Source organism: Syngnathus scovelli, chromosome 15, assembly GCF_024217435.2.
Source record: "Syngnathus scovelli strain Florida chromosome 15, RoL_Ssco_1.2, whole genome shotgun sequence".
NCBI lineage: Eukaryota > Metazoa > Chordata > Actinopteri > Syngnathiformes > Syngnathidae > Syngnathus > Syngnathus scovelli.
Genome location: NC_090861.1, coordinates 6,538,690 through 6,559,661, shown reverse-complemented (window position 1 = coordinate 6,559,661; position 20,972 = coordinate 6,538,690). Strand labels below are relative to the sequence as shown.

Sequence of the window (20,972 nt, the reverse complement as noted above, 5' to 3'; positions counted from 1 at the left end):
TGATTGATGATAAAAGATTTACGTTGCGTGGATCACGGCGGGGGAGAGTGGATGACTCACTCGGTCCGCTCCGCTGCGATGTTTCACCCCGCAACAGCTCGGCCATCAGTGCGGTGGCACGCCGGCGGAGCAGCGTCACTGACAGGTTGCTGTGCTCCACCAAGTCTAACTCCCCCTTACAACATCTTTAACATCTGACCCCTAACATACAACACTTCTGCTCGGACACTTTGAGTGGCCTCCAAGTTGCGAGAACGTGCGTCGTGATTTGCCGTAAATGTTCGTGACGCCCGATTGCCATGGAAACGGTGCTGCGGTGCTGAGGAGGGGATAACTGTGCGTGGTGGCAGCGTTTTAACCTCTTTTAAAAGAGGTCCGATAAACCAGTTGGATATATCCTAAAGTCTTTTGTTTTGTTTTGCCTTTCTGTGGCTGTACATTCGATCTTAATTTATCAGGTTAAAAAAAGAGAGGTAAGTTTCTTTTACTCAGTCATGTTTCTCCATATTCTGTCAACTTACTCTAAAAATAGCGGGCTTTCAAGTCCTCACTAAAATAACAATAGTGAAATATAAAAAAAACTCGCATGTTTTATCTATATATAGTGCATCATTGCCTTTATTTTTATTGTATAGTTGCACTTTATTTTAACCTCTAATTTGCCATTGAATGCAGTTTCTTTATTGAGCAGCTGTATGACTCATGGTGTACATTCCAAAAAAATAAATAAAAAATTGGCAGGGAGGGAGAGCGAAGTCCTGCTGCAAGACCCAACTGATTTAAACCCTTATCATTCACTAATATCATGGACAACTCATTAATGCTCATTAAAAAAAAGAAAACAAAAAAATAATAATAATTATATTAATGCTGGTGCTGACAAAATCATCAGGCTGTAAGTGTGTCACATGACTTGGACCAGTCCGACATACATCAACACAGCACAATTTTCTAGAACCTACTTATGATATCACTTTATTAATTTTACTTTTTTTCTGATGTAATAAATAAACTACATGCAGCCTGGAGTGCTCATAAAATGGATGACGATTGTGTTTACGTCAGCAGAAAAAGGAGTCAAATGATTTTTAAGGTTCCATTTGCCAATGATGACAGAAAATGGCCACATTTGCTGCTACTTCATCAAGTATCTATTTTTACTTTGTAACCAACAGCAATTATCTTTGTGACCTTGTCATTAAAATACATCAATTATTGCCATATTCTATATAAAAAAGCACACATTCCTTTTGTGCCCCTTTTTTTGTTTTATTGTTGATTGCTGAAATTGGCCTTGAAGAATGAACAAGTGAGCGAATGAGTGAGTGAGTCATTGCACAACTAATGAAGCCTCAATACAATGCAATGCAATGCAATGCTCTTGCCTCATAACAGCAGGAATAAAAGCACCTCATTATCCACAGATGCCCTCAAGTGTGTAAAGCACATCACATGGTTAGATTCATCACCGCCACATCACAGGAGAAGAGCTCAGATAGGACCAGCATGGACGACATTCACCATCTTACCTCAATGTTATGTATTGCCAGCAAAATGTCTGAATCATATCAAGGAGCCAATGTATCATGGGCGATATTGTTCTGTTTTCAACTTGGGAGCAGGAGAGTAAAGGTTCGAAAATGAAACGTGAGAGATATTCGTCTTCATCTTTGAGCAAGGCATATGTGTATAAATAAAAAGTATTTACTACATGATTTAAAAAAAAAAAATTCATTGATTTAATGTTGTGGCCTTTTAAATAGCTTGAAAGATAGGATAGAAAGTTTACACACCCCTGCTCAAACATCAGGTTTTTGTGATACTAAAAGATGAAACCAAGATCATTTCAAAACATTTCCACTATCAATGTTACCTAAAATCTGAAAGACTCATTTAAAAAAACACTGACGCCTTAAGGACACATCTTGGCCATGTTTTCAAAAGATATGTTGGCTTGAACACAAAACTACTCATCAACTTATCAGCTATTCAAGGCTAAATTAAATCAAGTACAGAATTTCTGTTTTTTTAAGGTTGAGAGGATGTTGCCACCTAGTGGTTGTTTTCTACAGTTTTCCCCTGTATCAAAAACCATGTCGGCCTCACAGTTTGCATGTCTCTCTTATCTGTCAGTACAAATGTATGACAACATCTCCTGTGACATGTAACGGAATATTTTTTCCTCTACTCACAGGCAAGCATGACAGAGCCTCCAACCGAGAAGCGATTCCACCATTTGACTATGGAGCAACTCCAAGCTCTGGATAAAGTCCTAACTGAGGTCATTCCCATCCACGGACGAGGGAATTTTCCCACACTGCAGGTGAGTGCCAAAGACATCATCCGCTTGGTCAAGGATCGACTTGTAGAAAGAAACATTCGGGTTAAGGATATACGTCTGAATGGAGCGGCGGCCAGCCACATCCTGGTGAGGGACAATGGCCTGGACGTCAGGGACTTAGACATTATTTTTGGAGTGGAGTTACCAAGGCAGGAGGACTTCCAGGTGATCAAGGAGGTAGTGCTGGGCAGCCTGAGAGACCTCCTCCCATGTGGAGTTAACAGACACAAGATCACCTGCCTCACCATGAAAGAAGCTTACGTACCAAAGATGGTGAAAGTCTTCAACGAGCACGACAGATGGAGCCTCATCTCTCTGTCCAACAACAGAGCCAAAACGGTGGGCCTGAGATTTGTCAGCACCCTCCGTCGGCAGTTTGAATTTAGCGTCGACTCCTTCCAGATCATCCTGGACCGCATGCTGGAGTCCTATTGGGAGAATGACAGGAGACATGCAAGCAAGGTGTTCTCAGATGATCAGAAACTGATCTCAAAAGACAGCGAGGGGGGGAACAAAGAGGGCGCGCAATCAGGCGTCACGCAGGTTAACTCCAACATGGCTTCCAGTGGACAGACTGGGCGTCAAAGTGAAGCTGTTGAGGAGAAAGATCTTGCAGGGACTAAAAAGTGTGAGGAACAAGAGTTAGCATCTGAGGATGTTCATTTCAAGCAGGAAGAGCAGGAAATAGACACACGCTCACAAGAGAACATTGTTCTTGAGCAAAGTGATGACAAGGTAGACTTTTCAAAGGGATCTCCTGTGGTCTCATCTCCAACGAGTGCATGTTTAAAGCTGCAGGTCCAAGATGAGGCTTCTCATTCTCGTATCTCCATCACAGCATTGGTCAGTAAATCATCCATGCAGGATTGTGTCCAAGTGGAATCCGCCAGCCCCAACCTCCAAGAGTCCCATCATGAGTTCTCTTCACCTCCCCCGGCCAAGAAAACCTGCAGCATGTCCCCAGAGGTTGTACCAGACAACTGCCCGTCGCCCAAACTGCAAAGAAAAATGTCCCGCAAGATGATCTGCAGTCCTGAAAAATGGTCTCTGCTGACAGACGTGTCAGATATGACCACTCAGCTGCTCGCACCCATCGAGATACCCGCTCAGATGAAATCTCCTTTGGAAGACGGGGCTCATGGAACAGCTTCATCCCAGAGGAGCGCAACAAATGTTTTAGGACTCCAGGCTGGACCTGAGACCTATCAGGCTCCTGATCCAACCGTGAGGCCCAAACATTCCAGGAAGCCTCCAGATTACGACACTGGAGGCCACACACATGAGGTGAATGTAGGATTGACTCAGGTTGAGACTCCCCCACTCAGCTGTGGATTAAGCTCGTGGGGGTCCTCGGTGACTGTGGAGGCAGAGTGCATGTATGGTGACTTCAACCAGGCCATGGAGCACCTACGGCATCGCCTCATTGCCACACACCACCCCGAGGAGATCCGAGGAGGGGGGCTGCTGAAATACAGCCACCTCCTAGTGAGGAACTTCCGTCCAGCCAGCGAGACGGAGATCAAGTCTTTGGAAAGGTACATGTGCTCGCGCTTCTTCATCGACTTTTCCGATGTGAAGGAGCAGCAACGCAAGATCGAAGCCTACCTGCACTGCCACTTCACGGGCAGCGAGGAGAGCGCCAAGTACGACTATCTGATGACTCTGTGGCGCGTCATCGACGAGAGCACCGTGTGCCTGATGGGCCACGAGAGGAGGCAGACGCTTAACATGATCACAGTCCTGGCTCTGAGGGTACTGGGGGAGCAGAACGCCATCCCCAACGCCGCTAACGTCACCTGCTTTTACCAACCGGCCCCTTACATGAGCGAGCCCATTTACAGCAGCTACTTCATCGCGCAAGCCCAACCCTCGCTCGTCTACCATCCTTACCCGCTCCACGTCCACATGCAAAGCGGCCTGGTGTAGCCACGGCGTTGTGCCCTTTGGGAGGCGGGAAGGCAGATTTCAGCACGTGCTAGCACAGGCACTCGTGCAAGTTTTGAAACCATGAGGCACCCCCCCCCCCCCGACCCCCTGGGCACAGCGTCCTTTAATGCGTTCCACCCAGGTCAGGATTGATCGGGGTCCAAAGGCAAAGCATGCGAGCCTTTCACTTTGTCGACTTTTGGAAGGGAAAGAATTGGAAAGTGGATTCTGGACACACAGACCGCTGAGGAGGTTAGTGTGCAGTGGAAAATTCTTATAATCATCTCATACAAACTAATTCCGATGAAGTCAGGACATTACGTAAACCCCATAACACAATTATTCACAAATCGTTTTTCAAACTAATTTCAATTGAATATACTATAGTAATATAAATCACACGTGTCCTTTTCATTTTTGGCACAGACGACGTGACATTGTTGATTTACAAAAACAGCTTGAAATGTGGACTTGTCTGTATTGGCGCAAAGCATCATGGGGTATATTTGATTTTGTAGCGGCCATCATATATTTTTCAAGATATATCAAGCGTAATCTCCACTCACTACATATTCAAACAGCACTACAAAATTGTGATTCCACTCAAATGGGCATAGAGGGCAATTCTGAACACAGCCCATAGCTGTTTAGTGAAATGTTATGTGGTTTGACTCTAAGCATGTGATGTAATTCACTGAGTGTGTAGAATTGTACCAATTGTTATGTGTGAAAATTAGGGGAATGTACTGAACGTTTGCAAACCTGATTGTTGTTCTATAAATAAGTGTAAGTCTAACTGTTTTATATAAAGTGTCAGTAATTGACTCTGATAAATGAGAAGTTTTCAATGATTGTTACTGCCCTGGTTTCGGCATGACATTGCATCCTCCTCATGGCACTGTGATTTTAATTTTTATTTTCAAAGGTAATTGTTGTTTCATTGTAATGAAATGAGTTTGACGTGTATTACACGACAATGCTCCATTCAGGAGGTCAAAACAATGTGATTAGGTTTTAGTGTGTGTGACAAACTAAGCAATTTGTTTGTAGTGGATTTAGAATGCATCGCTTGTTGGGATTGTGCAAACTTGTTGAAGTGGGCTATGATATTGTGTTTAGATTTGCACAGATATTTGTGTACACTTACTGGCCACAACATTAGGTAGCAGGTATTCATTGAGCACTATATTTATTACAGTGCATAATTATGCTTTATTATATTGACACAAAAGAAAATTTGGGACTGGTCTCTGCTGGATAGATTCTAATCCGCTCCCCAAAACTCAAATGCATGAATTGGATGTCACATAAATAAGTGTAAGAGAAGTACTAATATCTTTCTTTCATTTTATTTGCATTATATAATCATATATGTTGTATCTAATGTTGTGGCTGGTGTGTTGATGACTATACAGTATATATGTTTGAAAACTTGATAATTCAAGCACAGGTTGTTACACGTGTTATTTGAGGCTGAAGCCCAACTTCAATGCACAGAGTAGGTATAAAAAGTCTACATACCCCTGTCCAAATGATTGTGATATGAAATGAGACCACGATCAACCACAATGTGCTACCATTTCAACTGAAAAACCACAAATTAAATTTTGTAGATAGACTTCCTGACATTTGGACAGGGGTGTGGATATTTTTTTTTATATCCACTGTTGATAGCTGTTGTGATGTTCTGCTTGTGATTATCAGATGCAATATTGAATTAATAATGGGTGTTTTCCAACTGATTGTATCTGTTGTGGTGTTTCCCCAAAATGGACGTACAGTACTCCTGTCATGATATCTGTGTTGAGCTTGTCCTGTGATGCATGGTGATGAGTAAAAATAATGTCTTGAGTTCTCTCTTTTGTTCTTCACTGTTAAGGTTAAAATATGAAATAATTGCAATCATTATCATCAAATAAAAACAACAAATTACGTATATTGAGTTGCACAGCTCTCGGTACACCCACGATTCTTGTGGAGCATTGACGAATGCAATCTGTTCATTAGAATTAGCCCGAGCCTAGATGAGAAGAATGCAGACATATGCAAAAAAAGATTTAAATTGAGATTGACAAGGTCACATTTTTGACTTTACCTTTTCAGCATGTACGTAAAAAACAAAATGTCATGCGTCAAAAGTGACCATTTCAGTCCATGTATGGACTGATTCTGCAGTTTACAGGTGTGGCACAGCGCCGTGCGTCACAGCTCAGCCTTGTTTGCGCCTGCTCTGACTCAGCCCGCCTTTCAACGCATTAATGCACTCTGCCAAAGCCGAACATTGAGACAGATGTAACAGTCCTTGTTCAGCTGAAACTTTAGAGGCCTTGCCTTTGATGCATGCATAACGAGGTTGCTGGGAAATAGGAATCAAATTTATATGTAAATTTCCTTACGATGTGAATGTTTTAAAAGCAGGGCACTTGTGTCATCACCGAGGCTTCGTCACGCCTGTCCCTGCTGGATTGCTTGTAAAATACATCAGTTGGTTGTGATCCAATAAATATATATTAAAACAGCAATTGGCACACAAAAAAATTAAAGGAACTCCGGCAATAATAATAAAAATGATAACAATAAAGAACAAAAAACATTGTAATATGTTTTTCACTTTAATTAGAAAAAATTTCAACAATGTGTATAAAAAAAAATCACAAAGTTTAGTTCTTCCACCCACGGTAGAATGATACACATCGACTGTTTTGATGCTTAAGAGATCAGATGTTAAAGATAATCATTTTGTTCACACGGATTAATGCTTCGGTTTACAGCACCCAATTATGTTGTCCGTAAAAGGAAAAAAAAATAATCTTGTTCAGAGTTGTCTGATTTGATTTCCCACCTTATGATGGCACAACGTAAACAGTGGACACATTGTGAATCCAGTTAGACAAATAAGAACTAATTATTAGCTACATCTCAAAAGATGAGAAATGGGGTGCTCAAGCAATTCGTACACAATTTTCAACCTATTACCTTTCCTCTATTATCATCATTGCTAAGCTGCCACATGGAGAAGATAAAATGTGCAAAATATGTCATGTTCCTCAATGCATGACACAGCAACCAAAGTCAAACAGAATCAAAAACTATCACCGTGAAAAATGGTTGGGATACAAAGTCAGCCTTCATAACGGCATCTATCTAGGAACAATAAGATGCATATTAAAAACAAAGTTAGAAAAAAACAAAAAAACACAATGTCATTAAAGGGAAGCAAGGGAAGACGTCTTATGTACAGTTTGCGGAAATCGTGAGGCAGCTGGATGACTGAATCATCCCCTCTGGTTTCATGAAAGGTCAAGAAAAACAACCAGCTAGTTAAAAGGTTATCCAGACGGCAGGAGGGACTGGGAAGAAACAAGCACCATGTTTTCACATCCCTGGTTCCTTCCTTTCTTTGGTGGCCAGTGACGAGACAAGCAGCAGGGAGAACTGGTGTTGAAGGCATGATGAGGAGGAGGAGATGAAGAGTGGTAAGGCCGAGGTGATGAGTTCCAGGTAAGGAGAAGGGCCAAGATGACCAGCAGCGATTGGCCGGGGTGACAAAAACCCCATGGCGACATATTGGTAGCACCATCGTAAAAAGTGAGAAACCCCCCCAAACACCGTCCGTTATTTATACATATATATTTATTATTTACACACCTGTACAAAAGAGAAAAAAAAATCCCTGCAGTGTAGTTGCTAGTGTTATTGAGGTTCAGTGGCCCCAGCCCATGAGGTGGCTGACGCGGGCTTTCTCAGTCATGCGGCGCACCCGTCCCGAACGCGACCTGCCCAGGTTGAGGGGGTCGTCATCCTTGGAGCTTTGACCGTCGTCTTCCGACTCGTCCCGGTACGTGACTGTCCTGCGGCCTTGCCGGCGAGTGTTCACCTGATGAGGCTTGTTGTACAGGGTGCTTCCTGAGCCTTTGGCAGCGGCTTCGAACGACGCTGTTGTTGACGTGCTATCATCCTCCCCCTCTTCATCTGCTTCCTCCTCTTCCAGCTCCTCCTCTTCTTCCTCTTCCTGTACCCCATGACTTATATGTCCTGCTATTTGCTGCTGCTGCCCCTTCTCCTCCTCTTCTTCTTCTTCCTCCTCCTCCTCCTCCTCCTCTTCTTCTTCTTCCTCCTCCTCCTCCTCTTCTTCCTCTTCCTCCTCCACTTCTCCCTCCTCCTCCTCCTCCTCCTCCTCCTCCTCCTCAACAGGCTGCTGCACCCGTGCTTTCTTAGCACCCTTCATTGTGTCCTCTCCTGCTTTAAATTTCCGCTTCCCTGAGGTGACCGTCTTGTCCTTCAAAGAGATCCGTAGCGACAGGCTGGGTGCTTTGCTGTAGTCGTGATCACCGCCTTCCACGTAGTTCTCCGCCTCGCAGTCCGAGCTGCTCTCGCTGTCGGATGAAGAGGAGGAGGAGGAAGACGACGGCGACGATGTGGAAGACGACTCGGACGAGGAACTGTTGGACTCGTCGTCAGCCTGAGCTACGGCCGTGCCATGCTGCGGCTTGGAGACACGTCTCGGCTGCAGCTGGAGTCCTAATACACACAGTGCTGCGTTGTCAAGAGTCGACGCCGAGACTATCAACAATGGATGACCACTGTGTTCACTCGCCATACATTCACCCATGGTAACCGCGACTGAGTATTTTGAAATCTACTGTTGAAGAACCACAGTGCGTCTGTTTCAAACGATTTGAAAAATGTACAAAATTCATCTAACGATGGATTGTGATACTGTACCCAAAGCAGGTATACATATTTCTTAAATTATAACTACATATTATGTGTAAAAATTAAAATATTTTCATGATTTGTATTGTTTAACTTCTCATGTTGAGTAACAGAAACACATTCATGTAATGTTTGTCACAATGTTTCTACTGAGTCCCATACTAGTCAATTATGTTTTTTATATTATTATGTCATAGTAACATTCTGTTATGAGGTTTTGTATTTATTACTATTCAATGACATCTACGAAATAAAGAAATCAGTCGGTTCTCCAGCCTTGCTGGGTCCATCCAAAACATCCACTCATTAAATTGCCCCGCCAAATAAATGTAGTATCTACCTGACTTCCTGGTCGGAGTTGCTTGGTTACGCTTGGTTCGGTGCAGCTGTTGGTTTCTGTTGTCGCTGCTTGTCCCTGAACTTGGAGAGGAAGGCTGAACATCGCAATCCTCCTCCTCCTCTTGCTGTGCTACATTTCTGCTTTGTTGAGCTAAAGAAACACAATTGTCAATCAGCACAGTGAAATATATTGCATTTGATCAAAAGTCACAAGTCATCCAATTGTTCTGGTAAATCCAGCCAGTATCTCAAGCCATCCAGTTTCTATAATCCTTGTCCTAACTACTCTTGTCCTCACGACCCTCACTAGGGTCGCAGGTGAATTACCTTTAGGGGAAAGATGAGGAACAGCCTGTATTGATCCCATCCTAATGTCAAGGTACAAGTAGGTAATGATTCACAAATACTGTCGTGTAGATGCTTTGATGAACCAAACATGTATGTTTTGGAATTTAGAAGGAAGCCAGAGGGCTGGCAGAATCCCACACTGAAGTCCGGAGCCGAGATTCAAATCCCCTAATTTTAGAATTGTGAGGCAGACGTGCTAAGCACTCACGCATCGTGCGACCCTGTTTGTAAATACAATAAAACTTTATTTGTACCTCTATGTGGTCTCTGAGAGCGATTCTTCATTGAGGTCTTGGATTTTTTGGAGTGTGACGCCGTATCGGACTTGTGCTTCTTTTTAGAGCTGGACATGTGCAAACAAAAAACAAGGAAAAATCAGAACGGTTGAAATGTTTTTTTTAAATGACCCAAACTTCAGTATGCGAGTGAAAAAAGGTGGTTTGTCAAGTTTGGTTTAGATTTTTTTTCTACACGATGTAAAACAGCAATTAACATTTATATTAAACTGTAACTGTGAATATGTGCATATTGAGGGGAGGCTAACTGTACCTCACACTTGGCGAGCTACCTCCGTTGTGCAACTGGTTCCTATAAGTCTCTCTTTGACGAGCCCGCCGTTCATTCTGAATGGCTGACTTGTGATCAGAGATGATGGAGATGATGCTCTTTTCAAAAAAGGCCGACAAGCTGAGTGTCATTGTGTAGATCTAAACAGAAAAGAAAGAATATTCAGGACGTCAGACTTGACGCAGTGTCTATGGTGGAAGCAACTTTAGTGCCATACCTGGGATTTCTTGTTTGGTGTATATGCCTTGGAGTTGCTAAAAATGAGGCGGACATCTTTGGCAAACTCCATTGGGTTCTCATAATTGCCGGCGATCAGCGTCTCTGACACAGTACCCAGATCCATGGGAGTGTCAATGATGTCTCGATAGTCCTGAAGAAAAGCAGGACAGAGATTAGTACAGTTCAGTTTGTCGACAGTGTAACATTCTAAGATGTTATCTCTATGAGCATGATGTGAAGTAGTGTTTATCGAGATGAACCAGATGTTCTTGCTGATTATTTTTACCGGATACTCAAAGAGATCAACAGGTTGCCTGAACGGCTGAGAATCGTGGGAGGAGATCATTTTACGCAGCAGCTCTCGACATTGGCCTCGCCATGCTCTGACGTCCAAGACCACCCCGCGCTTGTTTGAGTTACTTTCCTGGAAGTCAGAAAAGAGCCCACTGTGACAGATTCTAGGAATATAGATGGTGTTTTGAAGCCTCGGCTGTGTAAGGATTAAGATGAATTGCTGTGACCAGGCGCCGCTGCGTCTCTCACCCAATGTCCTGAAGATGTCCCCGGAGTGTCTGAGTCCACATCCACCTCTCTTGTCTGCAGGGGAGCCAATAAAAGCCCCAATTAAAATTTAAACACAAAATAAAAAATTTGACACTCGTGCAACCGTCTTACCTCATCTTCTCCACTGCTGAGCTCAGATTTCAGTCTATGATAAAGGTTCAAAATATCTGTACAGCTTTGGTCTCTGGAACCAAAGAAGAGGTAAACGGTTAAGCCAATGTCAGGTCAATTAATTAAACCATTTGGCCACATACAAAAAAAAAAAAGTTGTCAACTTTGTGTACTATCAATTTCTTCTGTTGCTACTTTGGGTAGAAAACAAGCAAGGCAAACTCATGTCAATGCATTACCCGATGAAGTGGAGAAGAACATCTGTCACCACTTTGGCTGCAGCGACAATTGGGCTCTGGGGTTCGTTGAACGTGCGGGCGTTGTGTTCAATGTAGCGCACCTCCCACATTAGAGCAGAGATCCGCCTGAAATTGAAAAATGCAACATTACGTAAACACGGTTGAATCAGAGTTTGTCTGAGTGTGCTCCGCCCAACCTGTAGAAATGGTTCTCCAGGCGTTTGTGGATTGTGCTGAAGTCCGTGGGGTAGGCCACCACAGTGCAATACAGAGGGTACTCTTCAAGGTTTACAGGCGAAGCAAAGGGCTTAGCTACATCTGTGGAAAGAGATCAAACATTACTACACGTTGAAAGTTGATATCCTGCGTTATAATTAATCCACCAACTTGTGATACTGACCAAGTGTAAGCAGCTGATTAATGCCATGGATGATTCTGGTGCACTCTTCATCCCGTGTATGCGCCCCCCACTCTCCTTCCTGAGGCTTGTAAAGCAGCGCTTCGAGCTCCTCCTCTGCCACCTCTACCCCGCCACCCACCTGGTCGGGTAATAAAGCTGAAGGGCACAAAGTGTCAAAAAGATTGCTGTAGTGTGAGCCTGACTGAACAGAGATTCATCAAACAAAGAAATATGTGCCTCGGCTCAGTAGGGTTGGAAACATTGGCTTAATTAGACAAATCTATTTTCTTTAATACTACTAACCTTCCTCGGGAATAGGTTCCATGTCCCAAGGACTCAGTTTCTCCTGCTCACCATTGTCCCACCTAACAACACAAAACATATTTGACTGAAATGTAGGAAGGGGGGGGGGGGACATCTCTATTGTGTTGAGAGAAAAATATAAGCCACAATGCAGAAGCACTTACTTGACAGCAAAACACTGAAACAGGCTGTCTGGATAATCCAACTGCAAAGGCTCCTGGTCCTCCACCAAGCCAAACCACCAAGCGTCATCGATGATGCTGCGGAATCTCATGCCTGTAGTAAGCAAAAGAGAAAAAATGTTCATCAACAGCTCCACGTATATGAACTCACCCAAAGGAGAGCTGCACACTGTCTTACCTGGCTGCCAGTTGTGATCTTTAGCCTCATTGTAGAACTGCTGTAGTACAAGGAAATCTATGACATCAGGCATGTCGTGGTATCTTTGAAGGAGAAACAAACGGGAGACTGAATACGAGATTTGAGTAAATGGGATTCATAACTGAGTTTGTATAAAGACACACTTTAGGGAGAATGAGTCATTAGTCATCTTTCCTGAGACTGGGTCTAAGAAAGCCAGTTTGAGGCAGCAGAGAGTCGGCGGTCCCACTTCATATTTAATTCCGACGACCTTCACAGATTCCTGGTCCTGTAGTGGGTCACAAGTAGATAGACAAAGAAACTAGATAAATTAATTGCTAGTGATGGTTGTGCAAACCAGTGTAGCACACAGTATTGAAATAAAAAAATAAAATAAAATAAAATAAGGCCTTCTTTCAAAGCACAATATCAATTTGTTCAATGGGGAGTCTCACCCTGAGTTGGAGTTTGTTCCATGGTTGTTTCTGAGGGTTGATACTGTAGGCTTTGGCCCTACGGACCGCCCGAACATAGGCCTGGTGGCCCTGTTTGAAGTAGATGAGCTGAAGGATGACAAAAATGATAGTCAAACAAAGGAAAAGCGATACAAACTGCAGATTGCCAATATTTTGTGTGTTTAGCATCTTTTTGGATGGGAGACTCAATTTTACGTTTTTTCCAATTTTATTTCATTCCAGATAAGACTTTAACTTTTTTCATCAGCAGATCTAGTGAAACAGTGCAAACCAAATACAAGTAATTTGTGTACACTGTAAATTAGAGGAAAAAGCGTGCTTCTACCTCGTCTCCCATTTGTGGAACAAATGGTGAGCGATGCGGGATGGTCTCCATTATCCATGAGGGTGGCATCCACGCCAATGCATCAAGTCCTCCCAGAGAGGTTGGGGGTTTCTGAGAATATAAACCGTATTAAGGTATAGGTTAGACAAAGAACATTGATACTGGACAGAGATCATGCAGAGTTCTCCACAGACGGTAACAGTTGCTGTAGGCGGGCGCAACTCACCTGTTTGGTCTCTTTGGGTTTTTTCTTCTTCTCTTTGCTTTCCCTTTTCTTTTCCTCCTTTGCATTCTCATTACCTTCCTCCTCCTCCTCGGAGCTGCTGTAACCCGAGGGGTGGAGGAGCCTCCTGGTTGATCGCTTTGGTGGCTGGAGGTTAATCCCAGCATCGGCAGTCCAATCAGAGTACTCACTGGAGGAATCACTGGAAGCGAAGGACAGTGTGTTAGGTAGATAGTAAGAAATGGATCAGCAGCTGTCAAAAATGCTCACCTGGAGCTGCTCTCACTCTGCCACTGTGCTTCACTTTCAGATGACACACTGCTGGCCTCCCCATGCTCTGCTCCCTGCTAAAATCACAAAGCACCATCACTTCATCATTTTGAAAGATTGGAACAGTTTATGTCAATTTCCCTGACTTCCTTTGAATTTGTCATATTAAAACAATGGCATAATGAAATCACTCTTGACATTGTTTTGAGCTACATGACTTTTAAAACACTACAGATAGGCATAACTTTTTGGGATGCAAGAAAGAGGACCAACTTCTTTTTCACTGTCAGAGTCCGCAGGGCTTTCAGAAGTACGTTCGGCACCGCTCCGGTTCCGTGGACGGCGTACTTGAGCTGAGCGTGTTTCATAAGTATGCCGCTGCTGTTTTTTCTTGGTCGGCCGTAAGGAGCGCAAGCGTGTGTTCAGGGGCTCAGTCTATAAAACGCAGAAAAAAAATACATGTTGATCTCAGGGAGTAATATTTTGATTTTGGAGTAAAACCAATTGTGGGTTAGTCTGTAAGACAAACCTTGGGTGGACATGTCATTGCTTTCTTTCTCCTTTCCGCATTGTATAGAAAACATTCCCGTTCACTCTTGGCTTGCCTGCTTTCCTCCATAACACTACAGAAAAAAAAAATAATCGTCATAATTCAAGTTGCCACTCTTGTTTTGTGCAAAATTGGATGAAATTCCTTTCGGCTGTCTCACATAAATATTCCTTGTGGCAATTCATTGACCACGACTCTGCGGCTCCAGGCCAACAAGTCCCTCTCGGTGGCCACTTGACTGCGCAGGACATTATGCTGCATTTGCCACACGCCGTCCACCTGCCCACTCCTGCGAGCACCCACATCTGGAGAAGAGTCTACCACCTCCACATCATCACCTGCCAAACAAAATTCAAACGATATGATATAAACTCGGGAAATGGTACATTGAATTACAGAAACCACACAATGGGACAAACCTTCTGTTTCATCAGCCTGGGGTTCTGCATTCTGATGATCATTCTGCTGGTTCTGCAACTGCCTGATGAGGTTATCCAGAATGTTTTCTCCATTTTCTCCATTTTGCTGGCCAAGAACTTGCTCGACCAATTCGCCTTCATCTTCGAGAACAAAATGAAATTCTCTCAGTTTTACTGCCAGAGATTAAATGGTGCATGTCTGACAAATTGGTAAAAGAAGGCATGTATTACTGTTAGTCATGTAGCCAAGTTGAGGTATTAGCTGATCGTCCTTGCAGTTTTCTCTTCCCGGTACCAGGCGCTGATAGCACGTAGGGTGTGGATTTCCGTCGACATCCACTAGGAAAGGTGGAGGCATAAGATGGGGGGCTTGCTGCGTCTGCTCATCCAGGACGTAGTTGTTTGCGTCTCGGATAAGAGGCCGGTAATCCGTGTGGAAGAACATCTGGTCAGGAATCTGGAGGGGATGAAAACAGTGTTTGTGTTGTTAAAGGGGATTCAAAAGTAGCTGAATCTTTGGTGGGACTTGGAACTTAATTTAAATGTTTTGATTCAAGAAATATGTATGCAACAACTGAAATGGTGAGAAGAATAGGTGACATATGAAACCACAACAATCCGGTACCTTCTCATACGGTGTGCTGCAACCGAAGCCAAAGATAAGCAAATGGCCATGTGAGTCAGTGCAGGCAAAATTCTGACCATCAGCTGAGAACTTGCAGTCATAAATAGCCCCATGACCTTGACCTTCAATCTGGTGAAAAAAATAGAGATATGTACAGTGTATATTTTTTCATAAGCTGAGAAATAGCATCAATAAATCTACAATAAATCACTCAAACAATCAAGCCATCGTTGCTGGATTACCATGTTGAAGAAATTGCGAATCTTCAATCCCTTGCTCAAATCCCAAATGTAAACATTGCCATCGTGGCCGGCTGACAACATGATGCGCGAGTCAAATGGATGTGCTTCCAGCACAAACACCTCATCGTCATGACCCTGGAACAGAAAGTTGTGTCTCATGATTTTGTTCTCACATGTCTCGTGTCTAAAATTCCCACTTAAAGCACTCACACATAAAACATGAAGCAGCTCTCCGGAAGTTGCATTCCACACTTTAAGCTGATAGTTTGACACGGCTGTGATGACGGTGTGATCAGCGCGGTCCCAAGCTACCATGGTCACAATCAGCTTGGTTTTGTCATCTCCATTGACGACAGAGCTCCTGCAAGGAAAATGTTTGCATGCATCACGCAACACTGAGTGACATGGTATGCATAATCCCAGCATGGGCACAAAGTTTTACCCTGGAAGCTTGGCAGCCATGTCTAAAGCGATGCTCTTCCACTCTTGTTGTTGGTAATGCCAAATCCTTGCTGTGCCATCACGACTTCCACTCACGAACCTGAGGCTGCACACATGTATGCGTTAGAAACTCAAAATAAAAAAAAAGTAACATAACATGTCAAAGCAAAAGGAATTGTGTCTTTTCTGGCAGTTTATATAAACAACCAACAGATTCTTACCTGTCACCATTATTGCAAAACTGGACTACCACAACTTTATCCTACAAAACCAAAATGGTGACATGTTAACGTGTTGTCCAATGATCAAGCAATGGAATCATGTAGCTTAGGTTTCTCACCGTGTGAGCGTCCAACTCCGAGACTTTCATGGGGGTCTCAGCACCAAGGTAGTAAACCCTGACCATGTGATCGCTTCCACCCGTAGCCATGAACATTCCACCTATCAACAAAAAAAAACATGTTTTCCACAACTCCAACATCAGCTTCAAAGGCGCGTCTGCGAATGGTCACTTTTTCGTAGGCGGGTAAACTTACCACCACTGAAGGAAGAACTAGAGACCTGCACCCCTGGACGTGACCGCTCGACAAATTTAACTGGCTGCTCACTGTGGATTGTACACACACATTTCCACTAAAAACAACTCAAAACTCGGATTGCTGCCATTTTTGGCAGTTGTCTCTAATACTTACTCAAATTTCATGCTAACAGAGTGCCACTTCCAGAAACACACCATGCCGTCAGCACCTGTAGAGGACAGGAAGCGCGTCGCACCCCTGGCTGAAGGGCAGAACTAAAAGAAAAATGTTGTTGGTTGGCTGCGATGCATTTTTTTTTTTCCAGTTGTCACAGGCACGCACATTGGACTCACCTGAATCGATGTGATTGAAGCAGCGTGCGCTTGCAGCACGGTGATGGGCGCACAGGTTCGCAGGCACCACACTCTGATGATTTTGTCACAGCTTGCCGAGGCAAGGAGAGAGTTCTCGTAGTTGACGGCCATATCGCAGATCTCGGCTGCGTGGCCACGAAGCGTTGCCAGGAGCCGGCCATCATCTGTAGCCCAGATTTTCACAAGGCAGTCATCTGAACCCTAAAATGACATGACATTTGCCAGGAATGCGATAGTTAATTTCCACAGACAATCATTTCATTAAGTTTTTTTTTAGTAACATGTATATGACTTACTGTAAAAATTCGTCGACCGGTACGATCAAAGGCTACGCAGTAGACTGCAGATAGGTGGCCCAAGATACGTTTGTGTATCCTCATGTGTTGGTAAGTGAAAGATGGCAGCACCTGTCCAAAACGAACTGTGCCAGTGGTTTGCCGAGCGCCCATGGTGGATACTTGAAACAAAGAAGACACAAATGAGTTGCAGCATGTTGTTGCATTACCTTTTTTACTTAAGAAAATTTCCAAGCGCCACCAAAAGTACTCAGATCAGGAATCATAAAAACATCAAAGCACATTCTTCATGTTATAAAACATTTCTGCCACTCTTCCAACTAACGCCAACACTTTTTTTTTTTGAGTCAAAAATGATACTGATGTTTCAAATTAAACCTATCGCTAAGCCAGTTTAGCACTAAACAGATTTACATTGCTCAGATAATGCCATGTCAGAAAATCTGGCTATTTAATGCCAAGTAGATTTGCGCTCTAGAAATAGATAATCCAGTCAAATCCTAAGAACATTATAATGAAAAACAAAACAATGCTTAATGCTTGATTATATTGTGGTTATATGGAAGCATGATGAGCAGCTCCAGAAAAATATGTTTGGGCAGTCATACACACCAACATTGGTGGAATATCCATTGTTGACTGGGGGTTCTGGCGGACGTCCTCTGTGAAGCGCAGCAACAGATGAGCCACTGCATACTTTGTGACTACAACCTAAATTGAACAAATTTGGGTTATAGAAATTGGACATTATAATGACTACACTGCAAATTACGCCAAAGCGAAAAAAATTTTACAAGCACACCTGTCTGTGCAATGTCCATAAAATCAGAACGATAATTACTTTTGGTGGTACGAAGCAAAGACTGTCTTCCCAGGCCCAGAAGCGTTTGGACACCAGGAACACTTGGTGGGATCTCCTTCTCTATGAGCGGGCCTATCCGCTTACAAACACGCAGTAGATAGTCTGCAGGAATGTGCTCATTCAAAATCATCTGCAAGAAGAAACATTTTTCCCTTATTACAAATCATATTGTGTAACCCTGGATATAATCACTGTATTGATGTCGGTGCATATTTATTTCTTTATTTATGTATATACAGAACGAGTCTTCCTCTTCCGTGCTTTAGCCTGGATACAACACTGTTTGAAGAGAGGCTCGTAATCGTCACGCCCCCTCTTCCAGTTGGCTCTACATTTCTCAGCCAGAACGTTATTGGCTCTGAGGCTTTAGTGACAGCTACGTTCAACCAATCATGCCTCGGAAGAGTCCAACCCCCCCGACACAATAGCAAGCCATAGCTATTAATCAGCTGTCCGTTACTAAAATAAATGTACAAATCTAAATAACTTTCCAAATTAGACCGATGTAACACGTTTGCACGGTGAATTAAATAACAATAGCATCACGTATGTTTGCGATTAAAAATGTATTTTTTTCAATACGAATAAAAAAAGATGTTTGAATCATTCACTCACCCAATCTTGGAAGGTCCGTTTATATTTATTTCCGTCCCAAGTCCATCGTTGTGGGATCAACTAAAGTTAAAACATTTTGTTAGGAGACAGCGTGAGGACAACGGCCTTCGTTCTAGACTCTTCGTTCCTTTGTGGAACTTCAGGGAGAAAATAGCTGAACTATAACCTACAAAACGATCAAATAGGAGGGAAGGATCCGAGATCCCGAACAAAATAAAAGGCAGAAAGTCGGTGCTGAACCTACCTCATACTCCTCCAGCTCTTCGACCAGAATCTAACAACGGGCACACACGGATTCATCGTTAGCCGCTACCGCTTTGCGAGCCAATTAATTCGAACAAATTGCACAACCGTTAACGGTAAATTGTGTGTCTTGTCGAGTTACCTTTGCTGATTTTTTACAAGGTCCAGATTGCAGAAATCTGGCAATGAGGTAATATAATTCTGAAAGAGAGAGAGCTATATGTTAGCCTGCGCTGTTACCGTTGAGCTGCGCTAATGCTAAGGCAGATTTGGCTCGCACTCTGTTACTTAGCTCGCTAACTCAAAATTTCCAATTTTTCCAAATGTAATGAGTAAGTGAGTGGCACTCACCGCATTCCGCCTGTGAAAACTGTGTTCCTGCCATGGCTCGAAGGGGGCAGGCGGCATTAAAATTAACTGATGTTTTGGATCGCTCATTAGCCGCCGGGCTAGCTAGTAGCTTGTAGTGTGTAGCTAAAGAGGCTAACGGTAGTGAGTGGCCTCTTTCAAGTTGCTCCCTGAGCCAGCACCCGGGCCTTTGTGCTGGCGCTCTCTAGCGACGGCCAAGCGACATTGCACATTTGAAGATCATGACGACCAGGGACATTATCAAAGATATTGAAATATTATATAATTTAACCTTTGATTTATAAATATATTAAGGCAGGGGAAGCATCTTGAACTAAAATGCGATGTTTGCATGTTGACATTTTACTTGGGCCAAACCAATAATTGTTTTTGAGCCTAATATTTGGCAGAAAAAAATGTGACCGATTAATCAGCTGATAATGATGAACCGATTAATGGTTAAAGATTACATATCTAATTTAATAAATTTAAATATTGCCTCAGCACTCTTATTGCTTTAAGCAAGCCTTACTCAGATCACATCCATTATGGTGTGTTATTATAGCTGTCAGGCGAATTGACCATTTAGGGTTGTGGTTATGTGAACATAACACCCTCTCTCTTCAGTGGACATAAAAAGGAAACTGTCTTGAATAGCACAGTGTGCTGCCTGGTAATTGTGCTGGAGAGTGTATGTACTCACCAGCCACATCATTAGAAAACTCCAAACCTCCCTCCTCCCCTCCACACTCACCGGTGCAGCCAGAACTTCTCTGACATGTCAAAGCACGTACGCCTGAAGACCCCTCTAAGTGTCAGTTGGTATCTTGCACAGAGACGCGAGCGAAGACCTTCTGTGGATCAGCTCTGTTTTCCTAGAATGTTCCTCCGATTCCAGATTGGATTTCAGTGAGAGGCAAAGTCCACACCTTGTTATGATCCTCAAAGCATTCCAGAGTCATTTTTTACAATGTGCCACTTGTTCATACACATGAGCTGTAGGCTGTGTATGTCAATTCAGTGGAGTGCAGTTTCATAGAACATCAGACTGATTCTACTCATATGTCCTTGAGTGCATAGTGGTGGAAAAAGTGTCACCACTAAAGTAAACAACATACGTGCTGATGGCTATCAGTGAAATATATCTTAATTTATCCTGCTATCGCTGTTATATGGTCAATTGTAGGCACTACTGGTTAGAGTCCCTTGTGCAGGAAACAACACTCTAATAAACGTCAATGCACTGTGTGATATGTTTTTTCCATTAACCTGTTAGTGTAGCTTATACGTGAACAAATGCACTCTGCATGCCCATTAAAAAGACTGAGTGCTTCTGTAGGTGCACACTGGCACCAGAATATTTCTATTTCATTAGATATAGGTGTTTTTATGCATGAGCACAATTCCTGGGAGGTACTGTAATGTGGCATTATATCAATGTCACTAGTAATTGAAAATGTTATGGACGTGGAAACTTAATTAAGCCCATTTTGTTTCGTGATTGTGTTTTAGCCACACAAGTGTTTATTTATAATTCAAATGTACCCGAATACAATTTATGAATAAAATATTGAATTGATTCACTTCTGCTATCGGTGTAGAAAATATTTATATTTTGTTGTTATTGTATTTTTATTTTGAAGATGAACCAAGAAAAATGCCTGATAAATAATGTATTAGTGTTTAGTTTTTTAAATGACACCACATTTTTT

The 20,972-nt window shown here is 43.0% G+C and overlaps 2 protein-coding genes across 2 annotated transcripts; one reads left to right on the top strand and one right to left on the bottom strand.

The window, feature by feature from the left end:
• The first annotated feature begins 43 nt into the window (after nt 1-43).
• Nucleotides 44-7,083, top strand: LOC125981707 (terminal nucleotidyltransferase 5C-like). Its single transcript, XM_049741582.2, has 2 exons — nt 44-473; nt 2,195-7,083. Exon 2 carries the CDS (start codon nt 2,201-2,203, stop codon nt 4,265-4,267), a length of 2,067 nt encoding a protein of 688 aa, XP_049597539.1. The 5' UTR covers nt 44-473; nt 2,195-2,200; the 3' UTR covers nt 4,268-7,083.
• On the bottom strand, nt 6,861-20,846 carry brwd3 (bromodomain and WD repeat domain containing 3). The gene is made up of 40 exons (XM_049741571.2): nt 19,264-20,846; nt 19,055-19,113; nt 18,914-18,943; nt 18,670-18,729; nt 18,034-18,184; nt 17,805-17,903; nt 17,193-17,353; nt 16,876-17,097; nt 16,697-16,797; nt 16,541-16,611; nt 16,345-16,445; nt 16,226-16,266; nt 16,006-16,110; nt 15,774-15,924; nt 15,564-15,698; nt 15,322-15,450; nt 14,928-15,153; nt 14,697-14,837; nt 14,438-14,615; nt 14,257-14,350; nt 14,001-14,162; nt 13,728-13,804; nt 13,461-13,659; nt 13,235-13,345; nt 12,889-12,996; nt 12,598-12,722; nt 12,434-12,516; nt 12,238-12,349; nt 12,074-12,135; nt 11,771-11,926; nt 11,568-11,688; nt 11,371-11,496; nt 11,132-11,204; nt 11,000-11,053; nt 10,743-10,880; nt 10,455-10,607; nt 10,220-10,377; nt 9,925-10,013; nt 9,324-9,473; nt 6,861-8,788 (listed from the first exon to the last, which is right to left on the bottom strand). Exons 1-40 carry the CDS (start codon nt 19,295-19,297, stop codon nt 7,971-7,973), a joined length of 5,364 nt encoding a protein of 1,787 aa, XP_049597528.1. The 5' UTR covers nt 19,298-20,846; the 3' UTR covers nt 6,861-7,970.
• Nucleotides 20,847-20,972: the final 126 nt, after the last annotated feature.

Excerpts from the sequence above, each read along its gene's own strand:
- LOC125981707 (XM_049741582.2), top strand. The coding sequence starts at position 2,201 with ATGACAGAGCCTCCAACCGAGAAGCGATTCCACCATTTGACTATGGAG.
- brwd3 (XM_049741571.2), bottom strand. The coding sequence starts at position 19,297 with ATGGCAGGAACACAGTTTTCACAGGCGGAATGCG. Across the intron at positions 14,616-14,696 it reads CCAGGCTGATGAAACAGAAG|GTGATGATGTGGAGGTGGTA; the intron begins GTTTGTCCCATT and ends TTTGTTTGGCAG. Across the intron at positions 12,997-13,234 it reads TTCCACAAATGGGAGACGAG|CTCATCTACTTCAAACAGGG; the intron begins GTAGAAGCACGC and ends GTCATCCTTCAG.